General features: G+C 43.1%; 1 protein-coding gene across 3 annotated transcripts in view; it reads left to right on the top strand.

Moving 5' to 3' along the window:
- FAM124A (family with sequence similarity 124 member A) overlaps positions 1-16922 on the top strand; it is a 70261-nt gene extending 53339 nt beyond the window's left edge. Inside the window, exons 3-4 of one of the 3 annotated variants that reach the window (XM_083169705.1) lie at positions 3919-4655; positions 11291-11383. In XM_083169705.1, coding sequence (XP_083025831.1) covers positions 3919-4655; positions 11291-11356 — 803 coding nt within the window. In that variant the 3' untranslated portion in view covers positions 11357-11383. Of the gene's footprint in view, positions 1-3918; positions 4656-11290; positions 11384-12129 lie in introns of those variants that run through there. The other 2 variants (XM_083169704.1, XM_083169703.1) reach the window with 2 other exon arrangements.
- The last annotated feature ends 380 nt before the right edge of the window (positions 16923-17302 follow it).

Below are 17302 nucleotides of genomic sequence, written 5' to 3' on the forward strand. Positions count from 1 at the left end.
TTACAGCGAGATGACATTATAAAATTCCTGACGTAGTTGTAGCCATTCGGCAACAATATTGATAAAGGGTTAGGGGGTATACAATCTGTGCATTTCCTTAATGACCGCATTGAAGGGTGTCCGATTCAACTTTTTAAAGAGTCGGATTTGTGTTGATGGAAACAGACACAGACTGTTTTTTTTCAAGGTCGTTTTTCGGCAATCTGTAGCCATTTTCACCGATCCGCTGCCTTTCCGACACTCCACAGCTGGAACAATTTATTTTAACTGTTGTTGTGCCCGACTGTCGGAATCCCAATTTGAATACACCCTTTAAGCCGCAATAATACTGATACAAGGGCTTTTGAGCACCAAAACTTCAATCTTTAGAAAAGACTATTACATTTAATAAATGGCGGACTGCTGCTTGTGGCCTACATTGCAAGAACCGGGTTTATTAAGCCTAGAAGTCTTCTTCTTTCATCTGTGAGGTAATGGCTCCTATCCAGGCTTGTCCTGCTGAATGAGCTATCGTTTGATGACTATTTAAATCTAAAAAAACGTTGCCTGCATTAAGGGAATTGTTCTAGAAGGGTGATGAGAAGTCACTCTGTAATCAGACAGAAGGCATTCTGTCAACTGAATTCAAAGCTCTCTGAACAACGACAAATTTGTCAGCGTGAAGTACACAGGACATGAATACCCCGGCCCGAGGCCCTTATCACAGCTCACACTATAGGAACAAAGCCGGGCTAAGGCGCATAATTGCAGGTGGGAAAATAAAACACAAGAGGAGATGCTGGAATATTCTGGAGTGTACAGTACTCTACTTAAGAAGCCGATTAGCTATGCCACTTCTTTTCCTTGGCTCTGGGTTTAGCTTTGCCAGAGCTGAATAAAAGCAGATTTTCTCTGCTGTCTGTGTAACTCTAGCTCCTAATGATGGCTTTGTACAGTTCTCCGGTGGTCTTCTGAAGCTATTTGTTTTACCATCGAGCCCTGATGACACAATCAGACGTTCTCTCTGAATACTAATGCCAATGACAGATCTCACAAAGATCCAGATTTTTTTTTTCTTCCCTACCCTTCCTTCAGACTTTTAATTAGCCCATGGCAGATCACACGGAGAGACGAGGATAAGAATACCTCCCTTACAGAAACCGCTCGCAATTTCAGGCTTCTCTGTGCAGCGTACATTTCCTCCGAAGTCGCCGGACTGATCTTAAATTGCACATATCATTGAGTGTTTTTGTTTTTTTTCAGTTGGGTTTTGAATGTTCTAAATTAATAGGACAGAGATCAAAATATTATGTTAAAAAAAAAATTATAGTGCAAACCTCTTCCGCAGAGAATATTTAGATATTAACGGAGCTTACATTCTATGGGGGATTTTCAATATGGGATTCCAACTATCGGAACAATCCCGACAGTGGAATCCTGGGCCGTTTTTTTTAGTTTCATCCGTAAGTAACTCGCCAGTTGGAATTCAATGTCCTGGCTGTCGAGTGTTGGAAAGTCCGTGGATTTCGGGAAGCGGTCGTGAATTCTAAAATCCGCGGCTTTTTCTTGCCAAAACCGATCATGACTCCCTTTAATGCTTATGTAGGAGCTTTTGGTGATCAGTTGCACAGGAAGGGAGATGGATATCAGAATAGTTTTTTAATTTATTCAATTGGCCCCCTCTGGTCAAGTTTATTCAGTTTCTATTAGATCCAGGGGTGTGCTCCCACCGACAATTTATTTAATGAGATTTTTACAGAAAAGAGAATGGATTGTCATATGGTGGTGCACCATTTATAGAAAAGAGTCATAAAATTTACCTTTTATTATTTTTATTTTAAAAGTGAAGAACACGAAATATGACAAACAACAAATAACATTAACACAAGTGAAAACAGTGTGCTATTAAAAGGCACGTGCGAGTTCCTGGAGCAAATTCCCTCTATTCAATATTATCAATTACACTACTAGCTTTCTCCTTCTTGACCTTTGAACAATTGTTTGAGGAGAGAAGTGTGTCAATCTTAAATAGGTTTGTGTTCTATATACAAATGTAACAGCCTATATGTTAGCTACTTTGATGCGGTGTTTGGTACTCAATTGGTTGAGATTGAATTAATTAGCTCAATTAATTACCAGTTTATCTGGCGTGGTGCTGTTTGTATTATTTGTATATTGATAATACAATTGAGCTGTGTGTTATCACAGAAATGCAGTAATATCACTAATCGGTTACCCCTTTCCGTCTGAGGTCACTATTAAATCAGTGCTTACAGAGCGGGTTTTTAGGGTGATGCAGCACCTCTATTATATGTATGGGTTACTGCTAGTGAATCAATTCAATGCCCGGATAAACATTGCTACCTGGGCTAGGGTTATTAATTAGGCTGATGGTGTGGAGTTTTTTCCTTACGCCGTTTATTGAGAATATAGCTTATAGTTGCGGTCGCAGGGAGACTCTTTAACCAGTACAGCTTAAACCTGCCCTATATGGACGGTATGCAATGATTCCCCCAAAAGGAGAGGCTGGTGGTAACGGTAACAATAGTATCACAGGTACTAGGTAGAACCCCGTGCTGTCGACCTGATACTATGGTCGCGTACAGCTAGCAGGGAGCCGTCCGTTCTCCGTATAACAGGTAGCTATCGGCGCGCACTCCCTGTCCTAGGGACAAGTGCCGCAAACAGGATTTCAGTTGCCGTATGTCTTTAAGTCCAACCCTGTGCCACTGTCAGCTCGTACTGCTGCTGGTGTGGTCTTAGGGTGACTAGTGACAAGAGGCTGCTATTACATTAGAGTCCTGAAAAGGACTAATAAATACATTTCATAGAACACAAAAAAAGGGGGGTAGGGAATTGCTGGAGGAACGTGCGCACGGCTGGGTCGGCCGGCGTACGCTTCGTGGGTCTTCCTCAGGGCCCTGTCGGAAAATATCATTACAGTTTGAATACCCCCCTATGCTCCCTATAACATGCACACAAACACTAGGGTTAATTTCATGTTGAAAGCCAGCTAACCTACCAGTATATTTTTTGGAGTACCCAGAGGAAACCGGAATACCTGGAGGAAACCCATGGGAGAATACACAATTTCTACTCAGGGTCGTATATAATTAAGATGTGTGGTTTATTTTTAGCTTCTATTAGATTTTGGCAAGACATGGTTGCTGGCATTACTATTCAGCGCTCATTCTGCTTGTATGTAGTAGACCAGGAGAGGGGAACAGTTATGATTGATCAAATCTTGCATAATGTAACAGTAATGATATGCAGCGCTGTTTAGTTGACTAAATTAAATAAGTTACTGACTGTCCAAGATAAATGGGTGGCCTGAACTGCACACCCTAGTTCTAACCATATTAAGAGGTGATACCTTGCTGGAACTTGTAGTTCCATACGAAGATAAAATGCATGTGCACACTCTAAGCACTTAGAACACTAGCAATCCTAACAATTACAATAACCTCTGCAATTTGACATGAAGTAAAATTGAGGGTCTTGGTGCCAAAAATATGGATCCACCTACAACAGCCAAGTGACCTCATCAGGTGATCCCCAACAACTCCTATGGTTCAAATCCAACGCTCTGAACTATAGCTATGCAGCTATATCGGACTTGAACAACGTCATATCACGATATAGCCTCTGTACATGAGAATGGCAGATCTGTCACCCGGCGTGCACCCAGCTTAAGTCTAACCATGCTTACTTCAGTGTTATGACCACTACTGCAGCATTGTTTATAATTTATATACCATTTACTTGTCCTGCATTGTCTTGTACATTACTGTTTTCTTGTTTATGTACTTTAAGCACTGCAGAACCCTTGTGGCCCCATTTACATAAAATGATGATGACCATAATAAAAGTTCCCATTTATTGTATCTGTTGCTAATTTGAAACCTTGCAATCTAACGCTTTATGTATTTATCTTAATAGGTGAGCTCTCTGTAGATGATGCGCAGGACCCATTCCTTGTCAGCATCCATATTATTGCCGACCCCGGTGATTCCAGATCTCTCCAAGGTGCCATTGATAAACTCCTGGCATGGATCCACCCTGATCTGCAACTTTTTCGGGTCTCTGAGAGAAGGATTTCCAAGAAAAAGAAGCAGAATAAGGCCGTTTTATCCCAACCCGCCCTCGCAGTCATTTTATTTTTGCAAGAAGAGTATGGGGAAGAGCAGATCTTACACCTCTACGACTGCTTCCAGAAACCCCCCTGGCAGTTCCATCACACAGAGCGTGTCCATGGCAAATTCCTCCCTTATATGCCATGCAACCAAGATTTCTTCACCTTCACAAATGGAACCCCATTGTGGGCCATTCGACAGGTGCATTATGGGAAGGAAATTATCCGCTTTACCGTATATTGCAGTTATGAGAACTTTGAAGACATGCTGAAAATGTATGAACTTATTCTGAAAAAATCTCTGTGGAAGAAGAAGGCCGATTTTTGTGTCTTTCCGATCTACTCAAATATGGATATAGATATTGAGTTTTCCTTAAAGAGACTCCTTAAGGGTCAACCCCCGGTGCCACTGGAGTCCTCGTTACTGGAGTTTAGAGTAAAAGACTTTGGACAGCTTATTCCTCTCTTGCCCAACCAGTGTAGCCCAATCAGTGAAGGCAGATGGCAGACCGAAGACCACGATGGCAATAAAATACTGTTGCAGGTAAATTGTTATCCACACCGTGGTAGGATAGTCCATGGTTCTCTAACTAATCTCAATTTACCATGTTTAGCTTGGGATACATTAACAATTGTCGCTAACTGCATACACTTTCTAAGGCTTATCCAGAGAGGCAAATAGAAAAGACGCACATAGCTAACGCAGAATAGGGGTATGCATGGTGCATGTGGGCAAAGCTGGAGTCTCATGTTAATTCCCTGTACTCTCCCAGTGCTATGACAACTAACAAAGTCATTATTCATTGAAAGCCATTAAAAATGTCTCACCTTGCTGCAGCTATAGGTGGTTAGTAATACCCATGTACTGTGAGCTGTTTCCAATTTTTCATTTAACAATTGTCGCTAACTGCATACACTTTCTAAGGCTTATCCAGAGAGGCAAATAGAAAAGACGCACATAGCTAACGCAGAATAGGGGTATGCATGGTGCATGTGGGCAAAGCTGGAGTCTCATGTTAATTCCCTGTACTCTCCCAGTGCCATGACAACTAACAAAGTCATTATTCATTGAAAGCCATTAAAAATGTCTCACCTTGCTGCAGCTATAGGTGGTTAGTAATACCCATGTACTGTGAGCTGTTTCCAATTTTTCATTCCCCGCCGGCTGCAGTGATTGGCTGACTGACCGTTTCATCACCATTGTTAGGCATCTGGTACTTGCAAACAGCTGATGGTGTGGAAGGGATTATTTGTGCCTAGTTGCTACAGCAGCTAGTAACAAAACAGAACACCAAAGAATCATTACATGGACAAAGGACAGCTGGTGTAACTAATACCCATTTTACACCAAAAAGCCAGGTTGCACCCGGGTTTTTGGACCCAGCTCCAACCTGGGTGCAACCCGGCTTTTGACACCTTTTACTTGTCCCCTACCTGACATAATGTTGGGTGGTTGACTTCATCGGAGACGGGGTCTGAGCCATTGCTGGGAGATGATGGCATCTCCCAGTGCCAACTTTTCCATTGCGGGTCCCAGTTTACACTACACCCTGATCGGGTTGTACCAGTGTTCAATCCGGAACATTTGCCAGATTGAATACCGGTTTAGAGTGTTGCCACCGGCTGTAAACCAGGGTTTTTGGTGTTCCCGGGCAAGTATGTAGATTTTACCACAAAGGTACTTGGGTGTTAGTGAAAATGTGAAATATATATATATATAGTGTTCATTCTTGCACCGCCATCTTTGAAAACCCATGCAGTTCCTCTTCCCTGCATGGGGTGTCGCTGTCTGCTGTAGTGCTTCTAGCACAGTGTGGTCTGTATATCAGCACTGATATGCAAACCAGACCTGTGCTAGAAACATCACAGCAGACAGCGACACCCCAGGCAGGGAAGAGGAACTGCATAGATTTTCAAAGTTGGCAGGTGCTAGCATGAACACCATACACACACACACACACACACACACACACACACACACCACACAATAAATGTGACAATTAAAAAGGGATGATCATTTAGGCAATTAATTACTCAAAAAGTATAAATGGACACAGCAGCAGGTTATAATCTGGGATCAGGGCAAGAATCCGTAAGAAATACAATAAAATGCAAAATAACTGGAAGAGGACCTGTGCTATTAACAATAAAATAACCATATCTGATATAGCAGATACAATAATTTAGGTTAGGACACCCTATATTACTAAAAAAGAAAAAAAATCGGTACTTGTTTCCTAGCACGGCGCCAACGATTAATTGTATGCAATCGGGTTGCAAAAATCGGGCCAATCGCATTACATGCAATCAAATTGCATGCAATGCGATTGACCCGACCGACCCGATTTTTTTACATTGGAACCAATGGTAAATGGTCCCTGAGACCCGATTTTACATTGGCCCCAATGTTAAATGTCCCCCAGACCCCATTTTTCATTCTATGCCCCCCATTGTTAACGCCACGCCACGATCAACATGAACCCGAAGCGTGGCGAGCGCTCCGACCTTTTCATACCCCCACTATCTACGTAGACGTGGAGTTGATTTTATATAGTGTGGCGAGCGCAGCGAAGCGAGCGGACGCGCATTACTTCATAGGTATTACGCGTCCGCTCGCCACGCTTCGGGCACGGTGGCTCGCTGCGCTCGCCACACTATATAAAGTCAACTCCACGCCGACGTGGATAGTGGGGGTATGAAAAGGTCGGATGTAAAATCGGGTCCATCGCATTGGTTGCATTGTATGCAGTTATAATAGCATACAATGGACCCAATTTTACATAGGAATTTAACATTATATACAATGCTTACAATGTAAAATCGGGTTGGTCGTGTTGGTCGCACCGCATGCCATTATAATGGCAGGCGATGGACCCGATTTTACATTTGTCGGGAAACCTCAAAAAAAGCCCGAAATCGGGTCGGTCGGGTCCCATCGCATACCTTAAGTTAAGGTATGCGATGGGACCCGATGGGCGCCGTGCTAGGAAACAAGTACCAAAAAATCATAACTTGTTTTTAATAATGAAGAAAGACAGTACAGACAATAACCACACTGATCATATGGGCATCATACCAATACATTTAACGATCAGGAATATAATATGCCTGTATTGTGTGTGTGTGTGCATATAAGTTGGGATGTTGCCCATAGAAACCATTCAGATTCTATTTCTTATTTATTCGCACCTCTGTAAAAGCTAATGGGTGTAATCTGGTTGCTATGGGCAACAAATATCCCATCTTCATTAGAACTTCCATCTTAGTAATTTTAACCTGTAGTGTCTGTATGGCCTACCCAACACACAGTAAGGTACAAGCCTACTCCCTGTTATATTCAAGCGCATTTAAACAACATCTTAAAGATTAGCTTCCTACACTATAGAATTATGTCTGTGAACTTATTGATCTAGTGCAGTGGTTCCCAACCCTGGTCCTCAAGTACCCCCAACAGTGCACGTTTTCCAGGTCTCCACACAGAATCACAAGTGATATAATTAGCTCCACCTGTGGATCTTTTAAAATGTGTCTGAATAATGAGTGCACCTGCCCGGTGACCTGGAAAACATGCACTGTTGCGGGTACTTGAGGACCAGGGTTGGGAACCACTGATTCTAGTGTATGGGTTGCATGTACTCAACAGCATTGCAAATGCCCAGAAATGGGAGCAGGTGCTTGTATGTGTTTTTTTTTTTTTCCCCTTTTCGCCAAGTGACGTCCCGTCTGTTGGTAAACACATTTCCTGCAACCTGATTAACCCCTTACCGACGCAGCATCCTGACAGAGCCCTTTTTTTCAAATCTGACATGTATCACTTAAGTGGGGATAACTTTTTTTTGCTTTTACTTATCCCAGTGATTTTGAGATTGTTTTCTCGTGACACATTGTACTTTAAATTAGTGGTAAATTTTGGTCGATACAGTTTTTTTTTTTTGTGAAAAATACCAAAATGTCGTAAAAAAATTGAACATTTTGCTATTTGCAAAATGTAAAATTTTCTGCTTGTGAGACAAATAATCATACCACTCAAAATAGTTAATGACTAACATAGACCATATTTAAACTTTATTATTACATCATTATTTCAACTTTCTTTTATTTTTTTTTGGACACTAGGGGGCAGCAGAGTCTAAATTTTACACATCACACAGTAAACGCTGCTTTTGGCTGTTCACGTTTGAACAGCCAATCGCCCATGGCGGGGGGCATCGCTGCCCCCCCTGGGCAATGAGGGAAGATGTCTGCTGTCAGGGACAGCAGACATCGTCCTTCTGTCACCGCATCTCTAGACGCGGTGACACTTTGAAGTCATGACGTACATTTACGTCATGTGTCGGGAAGTACATCCCGACCATGACGTAAATGTACGTCAAATGTCGGGAAGGGGTTAAGCTGTGAATCATTCATCCTGCATCCTGCTGCAAAGCAGGGCTCCAAATCACATGTATCAATCAGGTGCCTCATCTCTTGTCCACATGTAAGAATTGGAAAGTACAAGCGCCTACAGTATAATAGGATTCGTCATGCTGGAGCCAGCTCGTAGCGCATTAGCAGTGTGAGATTGGATGATGACATCTGCGTCTGCTCCTCACATCTCTGCCAGGAATAATCCGGCTGTGTAGTAAATCACCTCGCTTTATTGACAACTCTGCATTGCAATAACAATACAGTTCTGTGGTTTCTGTGCTGTTTTCCCCCCTCACTGTATTTAGACTGGGCCAAAGATGACCTGATATTTGAGAGTATAGTGGGAAGCCAAGGAGTAAGCGGTATTGCAATTATGACAGTCATTAATTGCCACCCAATACTTTACAGAGCTCCCTAACCTACAAAAAAGAGTGTTTGCTGCTCAATCAAATTAGTAATGCCCCTCAGGGGCTGAAAGGGAGGGGGTATTAACCCCCAGCACACCAAAGGGCATTCGTAATAAGATTTGAATAACCAACATATTAGAAGGTCATTCAGAGATCTTTGCTACATATATTTTGCAAAACATTTGATAAGTTCTGGGCCTCGGCAAGGCTTCTCTGATACTGGAGGTCCCACACTGCATGATAACCGCACCCATTCTGGGCCATATAATTGTCTACTGTAAGGAAATGTGATGACAGCACTTACCACTATATCTAAGTTGAGAGCCAGACTATCGAGAGTTACCCCTCGATCCCCCTTGTGGCACTACAGAAACCAGCATGCTCTCCAAATGCTGGTTCCTAAACCCCTAACCAAGTGGATCTTTTGAAAGCTGCTGTGTCCGTAGGGGTTTTGGCCGCTGGATTTAAACACCAGTAATAGTAAATGCAAAAATTTGACACCTCTTACTGTAAAGGTGCCCATAAACTGTGCATTTTGCCCGTGCGATGCACACATCACATCGCGCAGCACAAAAAGTATGTGCAGGCCGTACTTTTTATAGTAGATGACATCTAGTACAAAACGCATGCTGCTTTAGAACATCGCATGCTTCTTATACTAGATGTGATCTAGTACAAAAAGTACGGAGCATATCGCTCCATCTATGGGCACCGTTACACACAACAGTTGCAATCTATTCAATTTGCAAGTTAGTGCAATCTCTATGTTTATCTAATTTGCAGGCATTTAGTAAAATATAAGTTGGATGCTGAATATATTATTCAGGAAATTGTGTGACCATTAAAAATCCTAGGTTTTTACGAGAGCTGGTTTTGAAATTACCCTCCACGGTCAGAGGATAACTGGAATGTGCTAAATATATTGACAGCCCACTGCATGGAAAACCATCACTATTCCTAGTAAGCATTCAGGTCACACCCTGCACGTTGTTGCGGCTGAAGTGGGCCGCACGTTTTGATATTACTATGTGAGCTTTCTAAATTACATTTCCAATTAAGTATATCTCTACCCAAATGTAATCATTTAACTTTGGGCAGATTTGAAGGAGTGAATGAATCTAGAGCACTAAAACATTACAGCAGAGTGCATGGTGGCATCCAAGATACTCTGCTGTGTACAGTACACGGGCTGGGAGGCTGCTAAGGAGTAGTGTCTGCTCTCTCCCTGCCCGATGTGTGTATGGCAGCCAGTGCTATTGTGAGAAGAAGTGCTAAGGGGCATGGCATCGCCCCACAATGCCTATACACTGCCCCGATTGCCAATACTCACTGGATTTGCCACCAGTTTGTCCTTTATTAAGCAAGCTAAAACACTAACGCCATGAAACCTACTTGTTCCATTTCCCTGGAATTTATGGCTGCTCCCCCAGATCCTTAAAATGGTAGGTCAGCATCATGGCTACTGCCCACTTCTCTAGGGGAAGGGGTGCTGCCAATGAGTTGTTGGCACTGACTGTAGGATTTATTTGCATGTTCAGAAAGAATTGCAGTGGTACCTGTACAACCAGGGTAACGAAGCCATTGCAGGATGGATGTATGAAAATCATTTGAAAGATGCATTTCTTTAAATAATGTTTACCTTAAGGTTTAAGGTGTCTCCCCCCCCCCCCCCAGATATGCTGCCAATAACTGATTTATCGTTGCAAAAAAAATTCTAAAACTTGCTGTTATGGGTTCTACCTTAACTCTTTGAGTGCCGTATCTGAGACAGATGCGTGAAATATCTGCTAATAATGCCAGCGTCCCTCACATTTGTTAAATGTTGTGTAAAAAAGAAAAGAAAGCGGTATATGAGGTAAACATAGGTCATTATGATGCATAAAAATGTTTGCTTGACAGTTTTTACACCTACTGTGACTAATTCCCTTGGCACTCAAAGGGTTAATAAATAGGCCACCTTTATTTCATACACCAACAATGTTGTTTTCAAAGTGCTACCTGCTGGCTGTGGAATACAATATGGACCTGGTCAGAGTTTGGATATTTCACATGTTCACACTGGCATAATGTTCATATTGCCAGAATGGCAGCATTGTGAATGTTGACGTTTGTGGACAATGAGATTTTAAACCTTAGCATTACAGTATAATTTCATGTGTCGTCTTTCTGTTGACACATTCTAAACAAGTTGTAATCTTTAGTGTAAATATTGTGAATGGGTTCTGTCTAGATAACCTATTGAGCTTCATACAACGTGCTGAATACATTGTCAGACTCATATCCTTGAGGTCTACTGTGTAACTAGCTGCCCTCCATTTTTTTTGTTTTATATCTTTTTATTTTCTGACTACATTTCTACAACTAGATAATTCCACTAGAGGGAGCGGTTTATCTATGTATACACCATAGAGTATCCCAATGTGCACGCTAACACCATGGACAGCTATTTCTAGACAGGTCAGTGGGTTGCTTAACAACTTCTTTTATAGCTGTAATTGTCAAGGTGACTGGAAATGTGAGGCTCAGTGATGGGCTTCAGAGAATAGAAGTCATGTAAATGGTGCAAGAGTAACTTGTTTTATTACATCTGAAATCTTAATAACTACAGTACCTACCAATTCTTTGGGCCAGATGCACTAAGCGTCAAAGGTGATAAACTGGAGAGTGTTAAACAGCCAGCCAATTAGCTCCTGCCTGCCATGTCACAGGCTGTGTTTGAAAAAGGTCAGCCAGGAGTTGATTGGCTGGTTATTTATCACTCTCCGTTTTTATCACTTTTGAAACTTAGTGCATCTGGCCCTTTATCTGGCACGTGCATTGTATTGAGGTTCTATTTCACCATACAGGCTCTTCTGTTTCCCTTCTAAGGGGGGTGTTCTATCCCGGGTTCCGACTGTCGGGGGGGGGGGGGGGGATTGTTGCTTATCTGCTTTGGTGCTTCTAGTACAGTCTGGTCTGTATTGAGTTACAGACCAGACTTTACTAGAAACGCCACAGCAGGAAGTGACACAGCAGGCAGGAAAGAAGAACTGCACAGGATTCAAAAGGTGCAGGGTGCCAGATTGCACACTAGGGAATTAACCTAGAACATTTTATATTACAATGACATAAGTGATCAGAATGATGTGTGTTTACATTGCAACAAAATGTGCTGGCTCTATATAAGTAAATGTAAATAATCTTTGGTTTATCATTTTCTCATAGCAGGTTCATCGCTTGACGAGGAAATCAGTCTGGAAACATCAAAGCTATTTGTCTAGAAACCTAACTGGGCCTCCAACCTTCAGCCGCGTTCCTCACAGCCACAGAATCAAATCTGACCAGAAGAAGAGGCACATGAGCATCGGACAGCTTCCAGGATTAGGTGTCTCTCAAGAGGACTTCCCGCAAATCCACGCGGAGACTACGTACCGGTCATCCCAGGACACCGACGCACAGTGGTTTCAGCGAAGCAAGTCCCTGCTCTGCCTGCCAACGCTGAACTCTTTCCCTTCCTGTGACTCTTTCCCCTTCAGTGAGCCCCAACACTTGTCTAGACAAGAACCCCAAGTGTTTCAGTCGCCGGTGTGGCGCAGCAGTCCCCGAATCAACATCGATGACCTAGAGGGGGTTCAAGAGACAGATGTGGACACTGGAATGAAGCTTTCGAGCTCTGACCTGTCTGTCGTGTCTGCATATTCACCTCTAGATGGGTTGTCTGCTGACTTACAGTCTTCGCTTCCTCCCCGCAGAGAAGCAGACTCCCAAAATGACACATCCGCATCAAGGAATAAGCTCTGTGAGCTTTCATATGCGTCGCCTCATTCTGTTTCTGGAAGGTCTTCCTGCTCCTTCTTATCCTCCATGTTCCCCAGTGTATCCGGCTCTGGTTCGCTGACTGAGTCACAGCAAGACATGGACAAACATTACCAGAAATCTGTGGAGATCACCAAGCGTCTGTCTGAGACTGTGAGCACCGAAGAGGAAGAATTTTTTATCTGATCTTTCACGTTACTGATGGTCTCGGTAGCATACGGCTTGTGTTCATCTCCGGTTAGAACATCTTTTATCTGTGGTATTTTCCCTAATAATAATGTTTCTTAGATGTTTAGCTCCAGGAGATGAACCATAGAGACATTTTTCATAATTAACAGTACGCAATGTCTGTGGTGATCAGTGCAAAATATAAAATGACTGTTTGTATGGGTAATAGGGTAGACACTGAAGTTCGACATACATTAGGACAGCCACTAAAGGTCAACAGGGCTTTTTCGACACATAAAATAGGTTGACACAAGCTAAATTAGGTCAACGATGGGAAGGTGAACATGAGCTTTTAAATGTTGTCTTAAAATTTTTTTTTGTGTGTGTCTAATTTCGCTGTAAGTCGACATGGACACAGTATCAATGTACCGCATCCCTATTATATTCTCCTTCCGCCCTAGTGGATGGTAGGGCATGAAATACCGCCTGTTTTTTTTTTGTTTTGTTTTTTTTTTATTGAAAAAAACAACTCATGTCCACCTTTTGACTGTCGACCTAATGCTTGTGTCGAAATTCCATCCCTGTCGACTTTAGCCACATGTTTCATGTGTTGACCTAAGCCCTGCCGTCATTTAGTGGTCAACCTACTGTATGTCGACCTTAATAGTGTCGACCTAGCGAACGTGTCCCGTTTTGAAAACAAGACGACCTTATTTTTAATAACGATATTTGCTCAGAATGTAAATTATTTGGACAAGTTTCGCAATGTGAGCTGAGAATGGAACAGATAACAAAGTGGGTTACAGGCCAGTGAACTGGAAGGGATTGTGCCTTATTGTATACTTAGTGCATAACAACAAAATGAACCATTCTGCAGTTTATCCTTCTGTTCTATGCACCGCAGAAAGGCTGGATGGATTAAACGAAGAGAGCTGCCCTTTTACGTAGGTGCCGGGTGAGAGGGTCCCCGCAGGTCCCTCTCACCACCTACGCCTGGGAGCCTCCTGTGGCAGATGGCTGCAGAGACTCCTGGGCTCCTCCTCCCTGCACCGGGAAGGGGAAGTCCTGTTGCTATGGAGGCTGGAGCGTTATCATTGGCCACTTTATCCCTTCACCAGGCTTAATAGATCTGCCCCATAGGCAACTATGATGTAACTGAAAGCAGCCAGCACCCTTTCTGTATACAGGGGGTAATTCAGACCTGATTGCACAGCTGCGAATTTGCAGCAGTCATTGATCTGTAAAGCCATCACCCTGCTCAATTGAAATCCCGCCATGTGAATTAATGTGCCCGCTGTGCGAATGGGTGTGTACGGTGCACATCCATTCACGCCCCTGTGAATATGTCCGAAATCCTTTGTAAGCGGCTCACCATCAAATGATTTTTACATAGGGCGCATATTATCGCAGGTGGAGCTTAGCCTGAGACTTACTCAGCTGTGCAAATTCACAGGCGTGCGATCAGGTCTGAGTCTTCCTACAGTAATGGTACCTTTCTGGCTTCATCCAACCCTATTTTAGCATGTCTTCCTATTCTAGAAGTCCTCATATCTTTAGGAATCTATCCAGAACTCTTTTTGATATACAGTACTTGAATGTTCTATCTTCCAGTCTCATGCTGGCTACACACCAGAACGATTTGGCCTCCTCCATTCCCCCAATTTCGATACAATCTCGACCGATTGTATGTAAATTGAGCATGTTTTAGATCCAATTCCGATGTGCACCCCCGCTGGTCGTTTGGTCATTTTGCAGATCCTACCTGCTGCAGTCAGGATTTGAAAATGATCCCTTCAACCGGGTACAGATCGTGATCAGATCGTATGCAGATCGTGTGCTCCAGCAGATTGTGCGGCCATCGTATGATCGTCTCACAATCATGATCATTCTGGTGTGTGCCCTACATCAGTCTCTTGCCCCCTCTAATCCGTTCATGTCCTGATCTTAGGGCATTTTCTGTGCAGCCATGCACCATTTATATGTTTGTTTGGGACGGGTGTATGGCTTTCAGGACTTTCGGCAGTACCTCAGATGTGACTACTGACCTATAAAGTATTAATAAAACCTCCCTCATCCTGGTACTGTTACTGCTTTTCCATACAAAGGAGTATGGGGTGCTCTCCGATGCTTGATGTACACACCTCCTTTGTGGGGATACATAGCTATCAATGCCCAGAGAATGAAGTATGATGTCACATACATGTAAACTAATAGATATTGACAGGTCCACTGTAATTGCATTACAGTACAACAGTTGATAGTGGTTGCTATCTTTTTCTATGGACTAAAGGTGCCCACACACGCACCGATCCCGGCGATGCTATGCGATGAGGTGCGCGCTCCCGCGGCACCTCATCGCACAGTACAAAAAGTATGTGCTGCACATACTTTTTGTACTAGCTTTTTCTAGCATAGCATCGCATTGCATGCACATCGTATGCACAAGGCATACGATGCGATGCTATGTGTGCTAGTTAAGCCCACAACGCACGCCGGGATCGGTGCGTGTGTGGGCACCTTAAGTCTTTGTACAGTAAAGATTCATCTCTTTTATACAGTAATTTATGTTTGCTTCTGGGCAGAGGAGTAGAGCATGTTGTCCTTGATATTTTAAGTTAACAGAGTTTTTTTTTTTGTTTTTTTTACTGGTGAACCTGAGGGGGCAAGATGCACTAAGCTTCAAAAGTGATAAAATGGAGAGTGATGAACAGCCAGCCAATGAGCTCATACCTGCCATGTCACAGACTGTTAGGCAGGAGCTGTTTGGTTGGTTGTTTATCACTCTCCATTTTATCACTTTTTATCCACATATGTTGCTGATTGAGTTGGGAATAGAGCAGGGGTACAAGTCCTCAAGAGCTACCACTGGTTCACGTTTTCCTGCTCACCTCACAGGTACACAGGTGCACTCATTACTGACTAACACATTTTAAAAGATCCACAGGTGGAGCTTAATACTTCACTTGTGATTCTGTGAGGAAACATTGAAAACGTTTACTGTTGGTAGCTCTTGAGGACTGGAGTTGGCTATCCCTGGAATAGAGTAACAAAAAGCACCTTGGTAAAACATTGCAGGGTATTTATGGACTACATGCAAAAGCAGCCAGTATTTACTCTGCATAAAAAACAAAACAATAATTGTATGTGCTCCTCTTGTATTGCAACATGGTTTGTTCCATATACAAAGGTACTTACATTTTTATGTGCTAGAAACCAGCAGCATTAACCAGGCAGATGGAAAATTGTCTGTGTGTTTTATGTATGCGAGCCAATACAAGAGAACATTTGTAACTATAGAATTTTTATACTTCTTAGGGGGATATTCAATCTCCGGCGCGCACCTCCCATCGGGGAGATGCCCGCCGGGCCCTATTCAATGCTGTCTTCCCCGACAGCATTGAGCAGGGTATCTCGGCAGAACGAGCCCGACATCACTAGCTGTCGGGCTCGTTCTGCCGAGAACAGCCGGGAAGTGACGAGCTGCCGGCTGCAGCTCGCCTCTTCCCGGCCGCAACTCGCGGCCACGCCCCCTTTTCGCTCCCCGGCAGGCGGGACATTGAATCCCGCCTGCGTGTTCTCGGTCGAGCTGACCGAGAACGGGACTGGGTCACGGCGGTCGAGCGAGCTCGACTGCCGTGACCCTGACATTGAATACCCCCCTTAATGTTGGGTTGAAAGGTCATTTGGATACCAGAATGACATAATGATATAATTTCTTTAGCACTTAAATAGGAAGAAAATACTTATGCCTTATTGAAAATGTATTCTGTTTAGCCATTTTCGAACACCATGCCTTTGTGTACAGAGGGGTTTAGCATTTATGCAATTAACATGATGTAAAGAACTAAAAGATATATGCAGTGTATTGCTCGTTCTAGTGTACAGTACTTCCATGTGTGGTAACACCGCTGCTCCATAGCAGATATTGTTCTAGTAGAATGAACTATAGCAGCTCTGTGACGTTTCCTGTCATCTATTATGTAGCTGCAGCAACCAAAAATGTTTACTAATAAAAGTATTATTGATAACCTTTTTTTCTGACTTTTCTTCCTTTTTGTATGTTCTTCATTGTAATACAGTTAAAGATGGTTGGTACCTGCAGGGCTAGATCTTCACCTCTAATAGTCACGTCTGGAGAGGAGAATTAAGTCTGCCCCTACTCCGGTGTTTCCAGGTCTTACGTGGGACAAGGTGCTAGAGATCCTATATGAGAGAGACAATGGGGGCGCTAATTAAGGGAACCTAACAGGAACTGATTACAAAAATTAACGGCAACTCGCCATAATACACTAATGCGTACTAATAGAACCAGCTACCTAGTCGCATGCATAGAAAAATAACACCATGCAATAACACACCACACAAGATGGTACTGAGTAATGTCCTTTAGGGGCAACAACATGAGTACCTGAAT

The sequence above is a fragment of the Crinia signifera genome, chromosome 2, assembly GCF_055691185.1.
Source record: "Crinia signifera chromosome 2, ASM5569118v1, whole genome shotgun sequence".
Taxonomy (NCBI): domain Eukaryota; kingdom Metazoa; phylum Chordata; class Amphibia; order Anura; family Myobatrachidae; genus Crinia; species Crinia signifera.